At 17.9% G+C, this 10180-nt stretch overlaps 4 protein-coding genes across 4 annotated transcripts in view; 2 read left to right on the top strand and 2 right to left on the bottom strand.

The window, feature by feature from the left end:
• Nucleotides 1–418: 418 nt before the first annotated feature.
• Nucleotides 419–2350, bottom strand: PGSY75_0913700 (hypothetical protein; the record flags this gene model as incomplete). The annotated part of the gene is made up of 1 exon (XM_018785552.1): nt 419–2350. The coding sequence occupies one exon, from the start codon at nt 2348–2350 to the stop codon at nt 419–421; it is 1932 nt and encodes a 643-aa protein (XP_018641893.1).
• A 635-nt stretch (nt 2351–2985) lies between these two features.
• PGSY75_0913600 (hypothetical protein) lies at nt 2986–6654 on the bottom strand (the record flags this gene model as incomplete). The annotated part of the gene is made up of 1 exon (XM_018785551.1): nt 2986–6654. The coding sequence occupies one exon, from the start codon at nt 6652–6654 to the stop codon at nt 2986–2988; it is 3669 nt and encodes a 1222-aa protein (XP_018641892.1).
• Nucleotides 6655–7436: 782 nt separating this feature from the next.
• PGSY75_0913500 (putative protease) lies at nt 7437–8986 on the top strand (the record flags this gene model as incomplete). Its single annotated transcript, XM_018785550.1, has 3 exons — nt 7437–8082; nt 8190–8278; nt 8426–8986. 3 exons carry the CDS (start codon nt 7437–7439, stop codon nt 8984–8986), a joined length of 1296 nt encoding a protein of 431 aa, XP_018641891.1.
• An 871-nt stretch (nt 8987–9857) lies between these two features.
• Nucleotides 9858–10180, top strand: part of PGSY75_0913400 (hypothetical protein) — a gene marked incomplete at both ends in the record, with an annotated part of 684 nt that continues 361 nt past the window's right edge. Inside the window, one exon of the mRNA XM_018785549.1 lies at nt 9858–10085. Coding sequence (XP_018641890.1) covers nt 9858–10085 — 228 coding nt within the window. The remainder of the gene's footprint in view (nt 10086–10180) is intronic.

Raw genomic sequence — 10180 nt, 5'->3', positions numbered from 1 at the left:
ATTTAAAAAAATAGAAAAAATTAATATTTTTTTTTTTTTTTTTTTATAAAAAAAAAAAAAAAAAAATTTAAAAAAAAAAAAAAAAAAAAAAAAAAAAAAAAAAAAAAAAAACAACTCAGTAACATGAACATGTCAGGTAACTTTTTAGTAGGCTTAAAAAAAAAAAAAAATTATAAAATGTTAATATATAAAAATAATATAAGTTTATATAAATTTTATATATTCCATAATAAAGCACATATATATATATATATATGTATATATTTATGGATTGTTCTTAAAAACATTTGAGATATTATAAAAAAAAGAAGAAAATAAAATTTGATATATAAATCAAAATAATATATATATATATATATATATACATTTTTGAGTTGACAAAAAAAATTGGGATCCCTTTGAAATATATATATTTTTCCTATCTTTTCTTTCCTTTTGTTTCTAGTAGAATTTTTTTCATTATTTTCTTTGCCTTTTTCTTGTTAACGTCTTCAAATTTTGTTTCGGTTATATTCAATTTAATGTTTCTGTTTAAAAAGTTATAATCTGTATCTTTGTCATAATTAAAATTGTGCCAAAAAAAAGACCAAGCATAATCTCCACTTCTTTTGTATCCATTGAAATCAATTAATTCTTCTTTAGCATTATTGATAGGTATGAAAAAAGGATATATATCATTTTTATATTTTCTGTGTGATAATTTCATTTTTAATTGAAGAAAATTATTTTTATAAATACATGTAATATCACTTAAATCAACATATGAAAATGGTCTAAAGGCTCTTTGTATTCTTGTGAATTCATGTGATTTATTTCTTTTATGTCTATTTTTAAAATGTTTGGATTCCCATTGTTGTACCATTAGATTTTTTTTCGTATTGATTAGCACTATTGGTGGCATGGGTTCATTTTTATTAAATTTTGTATCTGCATTTTCATTGGTTGTATATGTATATGAATATTTTTTTAGATTATAATTATTTAATTTATTATATGTATTATTATATGAATTAATATGTTCACATTCTATTTCTGTATCATCATTAATATTTTGTGGAATATTTTGAATTTCGTAATTAGGTAAATCATAATAGAAATCTTTTTTTTTGGCTTCATTAAATTGCTCATAATATTTGGACATATCAAATTCGTTATAACTTTTTTCAATATTATCTATTAGTATAAGTGTATCATCAATTCTAATATCAGGTAGCCAAGATTGAATAACAAAATAGATATTTTCTTCTAGATATTTATCTGTTTTTTTTTCAATCATATATAACTTTTTAATTACTTCATTTTTTTCTTCTTCATCCATATCATCTTGTGTATTTGTATTTTTTTTTCCTGCATCATCTTTAACTTTATGTTTTAAATCAGTATTTGGTTTTACGATTCGACCTTTAATATCCATAATTTCATCAGTTTCTTGAAATCGTTTGATATCTTCTTTTACTTTTTCAACAACTTTTTTATTTATTAACTTTTCTTTGTCATCAACATTTTTTATATTTTTTAATAATTGTAGATTTACTTCATTCACATTTTCAAACTGTTTATACAAATATTTACTATCAGCTTGATAGGTTCTTTCGTAAATATTTATACTTGGCGAATTGCCTACTTGAGTAACATAATCTCTATCTTTGTTTATATATGTAAAAATACTATCTTCTTGTGTTCCTTCTTTTGGTGTTGTATTATTATGGCTAGACATTGGTGCTGATGATTTATTTGTATTGAAATGTTGAGATTCTGTCTGACCCGATAAATTATTGACACTACTCATATTATTGACACTATTCATATTATTTACACTACTCATATTATTGACACTACTCATATTATTGACACTATTCATATTATTTACACTATCCATATTATTCACACGATCCATATTATTCACACGATCCATATTATTCACACGATCCATATTATTCACACTATTGTTATCATTGTGACCATTTAATTCTTCTATATATTCTGATTCCACCTCGTTAGGAATTAAATTATTTTTATTTTTATCATATATATTTTCTCTTACATAATAAACATTTGTTTTTCCAAACATGGCAACATCCTGAGGTACATTAATACCATTTCGATCAAAAAATATTTTGTTTTCTTTTTTATTTTTTTTGTTTATCTTATTATATCTATTTACATTTTTAAAAAGATATAACGATGGAAATTTCCTCTTTCTCGTTTTTACACATGCTATTTCATATATATGATTGTCATAAAGATTTTTTTTTTTTTTTTCTATCAGTTTTATATTTCTTACATTATTTTTTTTATTAAGGAAAATCAAAATAGTACCAAGCAAAAGAAGTAACTTCCAATATATCATATTTTCATCATTTTAAAAAAAAAAATAAAAATTATCAAAATGAAAAAGGAAAAAGGAAAATTAATACTTTCCCAAAGATATTTATATTAAAAAATATATATATTTATATATTTATTTAAAATGAATATTAGTTTTTATTATAAAAATGAAATTATAAAATAATATATATTAAATTATATATATATATATATATATATATATATATATATATATGTAATATTTTTATTACATATATAACAAATTGTTCTTAAAAAAAAAAAAATTTTATATACACCCTTTAATTTATTAGGTACCGCTTAAATATGGGAAGCATTAAAAAAGAATAATAAGGCTTAAAAAATAAAATAAAATAAAATAAAATAAAAACTAATGTGTGATTATTTTTTTTTTTTTTTTTTTTATTTTTAAAGTTATATGTTTGTTTTATTAATATGCAAAAAAAAAAAAAAAAAAAAAAAAATAATAATAAAAATTAAAAATATTAAAAATATTAAAAATGATATATATTATATATATATATATATATATATTTATATTTAATGTATGAAAAAAAAAATGCCGATTTAAATAACCCCTGGAAAATCCAAAAAAATATATACACTTGTTTATTCATTTTGTTTGTTCATTTATTTTTATTATATCATTAATTGTTTGACATATGATGTAGCTTTTAATATATCATCATTATTGATATTAAAATTAGAAAGTGTAGAATTACATTTGGTGGTTATGTATTCATTTATATAATTCTGAAAAGATATTTGTATGTTTGTAACATTAGTACATGTTAAAGAGAAGGATATGGAAATATAAAGCATTAAGAAATGTTTATAATATTTATTTTTAAACTTTTTATAAATATTTATTAGATATTGTAAATCTGTTTGTATTTGTAGAAGTATATGTGTATTTATATCTTTTAAATTATGTATAGAAAGAACATAATGTTCTTCAAAGTGTAATAAAATTTGTTCTAATAAATCTTCAGATTTATATTCATATAATATTTCCATATAAACCAAAATAGTATCTACAATAAAACAAATATATTCATTTGGATCTTTATGATTTTCTTGTTCATTTATATCTACATTATTTACTTTTATATTTTCTTTTATATCTTTTATTTGATTATTTTTATAATAGCATATGAAACTATTTATATATTTATTTATATAATCATATACTGGTATTAATATAAAGTGAATAATATTCTTCACAATTGTATTTTTAATTTCATTTAATTTACATAGAGAAGATTTTAAAAGTTGTTTTCCACATTCATGTGTATCTATATCTTCTATGTTTAATGACAAATCAAAAAAAATATCTGTAAGTTTTTTATTTGTAGTTATATTATCATTATTATTCATTTTGTTCTTATGATCGTCTGTAATATGATTGCTATATTCTTGATTATTGTCTTGATTATTATCTTGATTATTATCTTGATTATTATCTAGATTATTATCTTGATTATTGTCTTGATTATTATCTTGATTATTGTCTTGATTATTATCTTGATTCTTTAAACTTTTTTTTGCAAAAGTATCCTTAAAAAAGTATTGATGCAATTGACAAATATTTTTATCTATCTTAGTTGGATAATTAAAAATATTTTCATTTTTTTCGATCATACATTTTGATATAATATTAAAAACATTTTTTGACTTGTATGTAGCATATGTCTTTTCAAAAAGATAAGCACCAAATGATTCATATATATTTATAATATTATTCAATATGTTTAAAGATTTAAGAAATATTGTTATAATATTTTTGACATATTCACACACTTCATTTGACTTATAAAAATCTTCTTTCATTTGTATAGATACATAATTATTATTATTATCACATTTGTCATTTATATAATCATATATTTTATTTTTATCATCATATTTGTCATTTGTATCATCGTAAGTTTTATTTTTATCGTCACTTTTAAATTGCTTTGATTTTTTTTTTTTTTTTATTTCTTCCTTTATATTATATATAATTTCATATAATATATTATACATATTAATATATAATAATAAAAATTCTGTATCATGTTTATATATAAATGAAAAATAAAGAACAAAAGAAAAAAAATATGAATGAAATATATCCTTATTATTAAGTTCATTATATTTCTTATCTATAATATTCTTTATATCATTTTGTATGTCTGAGAAAAACAAGAATAATTTATTTTCTGTTATAAAATTCGTACGATCAAAATGATTTACTTTTAAATTTATATTTTCAAATACATTCATATCAAAATATATATAATTTATTATACTTATTAAATATTCATCAATAATATTTTTATTTATAAAAGAACATTCTTTTAAAACCTTTCTAAATATTTTTTTTTTAGAAATGAAAAAGGAACTATTACATAAAGTTTGTAAACTAACTTTTAGTGATTCCATAATATTATATATAAAATTTTTTTTTGTTATTTTTTTATAATTTATATTCTTATCATTAATAATATTGTCGTCTACATTTCTTTCCTGAATAATATTCCTTTCGTTCATATCTGATGATTCATTTATTATGTTCATTATCATCTCAGAACCTTCTATATAATTACAAACAACATGTATGCTCCCTACAAAAAGTTTTATAAAAAATATATCTACATAATTATCTCTCACATCTGAGTTGCATTCATATTTTTTATTCTTATAATTCTTTTCGATCCTATTCACATTTGAATGATATTCTTCTTCTCTTATATCATCATCATGACCATCATATAATGCATATTCATTTTTTTTTATATTTTGTTTATTATTATTATCCATATGGTTATTAACATTGTTGTATGTTTCTATATTTTTATTGTCATCCTGATTTATTTTTTCTTGTTCATATGTTTGATTATATGAATCCCCATCATTAAATATATCCTCTGTTTGTCTTGCGACAACAGATTTGTCGTTATAATAAAAATCATCATCACAATTAATAATAATATTATTATTATTATTATTAATATTATTTATGTTTATGTTATTTTTTATTTTTTTCCTTTTGATCACATCCACCCCATGATGTGTTCGTAAATTTTTGTGCTCCATATTATATACTATAGATATTATATTTTCAATTATATTTTTTAAGATATCATTTCTTTCTTCTATAAATGTAATAAAATATTCATAATAATTAATTATAGCGTTATATAATAACACATGCTCATCTGATATTACAAACTTAAAAAAAGTCTTACTAAAATTTAAGGTTATAAAATGAACCATTTTTTTTATTAATTCATTTATTAAGAATTCACATGAATAATTATTATTTTCTTTTTTGTTTTCAAAGTTCAAATATATGTCATATAAATCTACAAATATTTTTAATATGTCATTAAGAGGGATATCTATATTGTCTATAATATATATAGATAATATATCATTCAATAAAAAAAAAAAATCATTAAAGAATTTATTTGTATATAAAGATATATCATGACAACAAGAATTTTTAATATAATCAATTATATCCTCATTTTCATTTATATATATTAAATGCTTATATAATAATTTAATATTCTTAATTTTTTCATCAATATTTAATTTTATATTATTATTTGATATTAAAAATAATTCATTTATTTCATTCTTTATCATTGGATAACTTTTTAAAAATATTAATCCTCTCTTTATATTCTCTAATCTTTTCTTCTCATCAATACATTTTTTTAATAAATTCTCAAACTTCATATTATATAATTCTTTTTCTTCAAAAAATTCATCATCACTACAAACATCACTTGAATAATATCTCTGCTCATTCATTTTGTCATCCATATTTTTATATAACATCATATGTACATCATTTTCTTCAATATTTTTATTCTCATCCTTTTTTATTAAAGTATAAGATGAAGAAACAAAATCATTTTCTAATCTATCTTCTTTCTTTTCATTGTCATCATCTTCCATATTATTTATTTTTTCAAATGAATAATTTTTATCATCTTTTTTACCTGACTTGTTCATAATTTTTTTTTTTTTTTTTTGTTTCTTTTTATTTATTATGTCCATATCAAAAAGTTCATTTACAATTTCTTCGCTATGTATTTTTAGATGTTTGATTTTTTCTTTAAAAATTTGTGTTTCATCATTTATTTTTTTATTTAATTCATTTTTTTTAATCATAATATTATCCTTCAAAAATGTAACCTTTTTTATAATTTCATTATCTTCTCCTTCTTTTATGACTGACCCAAAATATTTCTTGAAGTAAGCTTGGCAATTATATTCATGTGTGTCATCTTTTTCTGTTTCTATGTTATTTTCCATTTGCATAAATAAAAGGAATATGTGTGTGACTTAAATGTATAAAATGAATAAATATATGAATATATAAATATATAAATATATATGTATATTTATTTATTTGTTTAATCCCTTTTAAGCAATAAACAAAAAAAAAAAAAAAAGGGCGTAATGACAAAAATGAATATATATATATATATATATATATGACAAAATATATACTTAAAAAATTAAAACCAAAAAAAAAAAAAAAAATTATACGTATATACTTTATGTAACTAATAATATGAACAAATGTTGTGAAATATTTAAATATCATCATATAAGAATAAAATTAAATAACCGTAAAAAATTGTTGACTCATATATGTAAAGAGATATTATCATATGTGTATTTTATAATATATATTGTATATATATATATATATATATATATAATAAATTCTTTAATTTTTATTTTTTAATTTTTATTTTTTAATTTTTAATTTTTAATTTTTAATTTTTATTTTTTAATTTTTATTTTTTAATTTTTATTTTTTATTTTTTATTTTTTAATTTTTAATTTTTATTTTTTTTAAAATGTTAGTAGAGACATTAAAAAAGAGAAATATATAATATATATATATATATCAATAAAAAAATGTATTTATATATATATATTTATTTGTAATGACAAATGGGTTGGGCTTGTCCCCATTTTTAATGTATTTAAAAAAAATAATAATAAAATAAAATAGAAAGCAAGAAAGAAAGAAAACCATCAATTAAAAAGAGGATGAAAAAAATGACTAAAAAAAAAAAAAAAAGATGATTTTAAAAATTTTTTTTTTTAGTATCCTTTTCTTGTTATATACAGAATGTTATACTATAAAGAAAATAAGAATTGTCAAAAATAATGTTGATATAATAAATAAAAATAAGTCAGATTGGTGTATTCGTAAATATAAAAAAACCTACAATTATAACAAAATTAAGGTTAATTTATCTAGTGAATATAATTCCGTAAATAACAAAACAAATGAACAAAATAATATTAGTAACCACATTAAAGAGTTGTATAAAAAAAATTATATAAAGATAAAAAATAGTTTTATACATATAAAAAACATTTTAAGCAATATAAAAGAAAATTTATTTAAAGTAACATTAAAGAAACAAATTATTATATCTGTAGCTTTTTTCTTTTTACATTTTTATTTACTCTCTGAACATTTTTTAATTTTATTTCCATATCAACTAATACCTAATCATTCAAATATTTTAATGAGCTTAGATATAAACAATACACTTTTTCTTTTATCAACAATTTATTTTTTAAAAGACATAAAAACAAATTTTCAAACATTTAGAAATAAATTAAAATTAAATAGATTTATACTAGATCTACAGGAAAACAAGAGAAAAAATATTTTGTCTATATCGGTCTTATTAATAGCTTCATACATTTTATCAGGTAATTAAAACAAGGAAGAAAGATAAAATGCATTAAACAAAACATACAAATATAAATGTATGATATAAATATGGACGTAACTTTATTATTTTTTTTTTTTTTGTTAGGATATGCCTCAATATATACGGAAAAAGTTTTAAGCATCTTAAAACTTGCGAATATCACGTTTAATGAAAATATTATAAAATCACTACAGGTAATGAAAAAAAAAAAAAAAAATAAAAAATAAAAAAAAAAAAAAGAAAAAAACCAACAATATATATATATATATATATATATATATATATATATTTATTTATTTATTTATTTATTTATTTTTTTTTTTTTTTTTTTTTTTTCATAGATTTTATCGGGACATTTTATTTGGGTATTTTGCAGTTACCTTACGTTTCGTAATTTATTATACCCTTATTTTAAAAATAATAAGAGCAATTTAAATTTTCGATATACCGACATATGGTTTTTTAAAGTGATATATGGATATTTATTTTCACACTTTATATTTAATATAGTAGATATTTTTAATAATTTCATTTTAAATTATTTTACAAGTGATGATATATATTCTGATAACAGCATAGATGAAATAGTACATGAGAAAGAATTTCTTTCGACATTTCTATGTATTATAAGTCCATGTTTCAGTGCTCCATTTTTTGAAGAATTTATTTATCGATTTTTTGTTCTTAAAAGTTTAAATTTATTTATGAATATTAATTATGCTGTTGTTTTCTCATCTTTATTTTTTGCTATACATCATCTTAATATATTTAATTTATTACCTTTGTTTTTTTTATCTTTTTTTTGGTCATATATATATATATATACAGATAATATTCTTGTCACAATGTTAATACATTCATTTTGGAATATTTATGTTTTTTTAACGTCATTGTACAATTAATTTTTTTTTTTCCAGCAAATAAAATAAAATAAAATAAGAAAATTATATATATTTAAATAAATATTAATGTTCATATTAATAATTTAAATATATATATATATATTATATATATATTTATTTATTTATTTATTAATTTATTTATTTATATATTGTTTATATATTTATTTATTTACACATATATTACCTCCTTTCTTTTACAAAATATAAAAATTTTATTTTTCAAAAAAGTATTTAAAATTTTAATTTCTTTCTACATACGACATAAAATATTTTAAAAATAATAATAACAAAATGCGTATTTTATCACATCTGCATTTTAACATTTATTCATATGTGTTATATACAACAATATATAAGAAACTCTTCATTCATTCATTCATTCATTCATTCATTCATTCATTCATTCCTTTTTTTGTTTTTTTTTTTTTTTTATTCCTTTGAATAGTTTCTTTAATTATATATAATTCATATGTTGTTTAAATTTTTGAATTATCAAAAAAATATATAGGATATTCATAATTTTTAAAAGGTATATTATTTTAATCATTATAGAATAATAAAACATATATAATTATAAAAAATATATTTTGAAACTTTTTATCTATTAATAATGATATTTATCATTTGGATAAAAGCATAACATAAATAAATATAAAAACATATATATATAAATATATATATATTATAATAATAATAGCTAGCTGGGTTTATTTTATTCTGAACAATTCAGGCAAAATATATATATATATATATATATATATATATATTTATTTATTTTTTTTTTTTTTGGAGTTTCTTTGGGTATATATGAAAAATATCGATAATTTATACAATATAAAATTTTAATTATATATGATATATTAAAAAAAAAATGAAACTCTTGTGTAACATTATATGTGCATCAAAATTAATAAATGGCACGAGAATAAAAGGAACAAATCAAATATTACAAAATGGATATTATTTAACCTTTAAAAAACATGTGTCTGTATTAGCAAATGAATTAAGAAGTGGGAATATATTTTTACACAATGATAAATATTGTGAAGTAACAGAACAAAGACAAATAAAACAAGGGAGATTAGCAACAACAAATATGGTAAAATATAAAAATTGTATTTAATTGTTATAATAAGGAGATCTTTAATAAAATATACGACACAATTTAAATATATATATATATATATATATGTT

The sequence above is a fragment of the Plasmodium gaboni genome, chromosome 9, assembly GCF_001602025.1.
Source record: "Plasmodium gaboni strain SY75 chromosome 9, whole genome shotgun sequence".
Taxonomy (NCBI): domain Eukaryota; phylum Apicomplexa; class Aconoidasida; order Haemosporida; family Plasmodiidae; genus Plasmodium; species Plasmodium gaboni.
The sequence above is the reverse complement of the archived record's forward strand: the minus strand, read 5'-3'. Positions and strand labels throughout refer to the sequence as shown.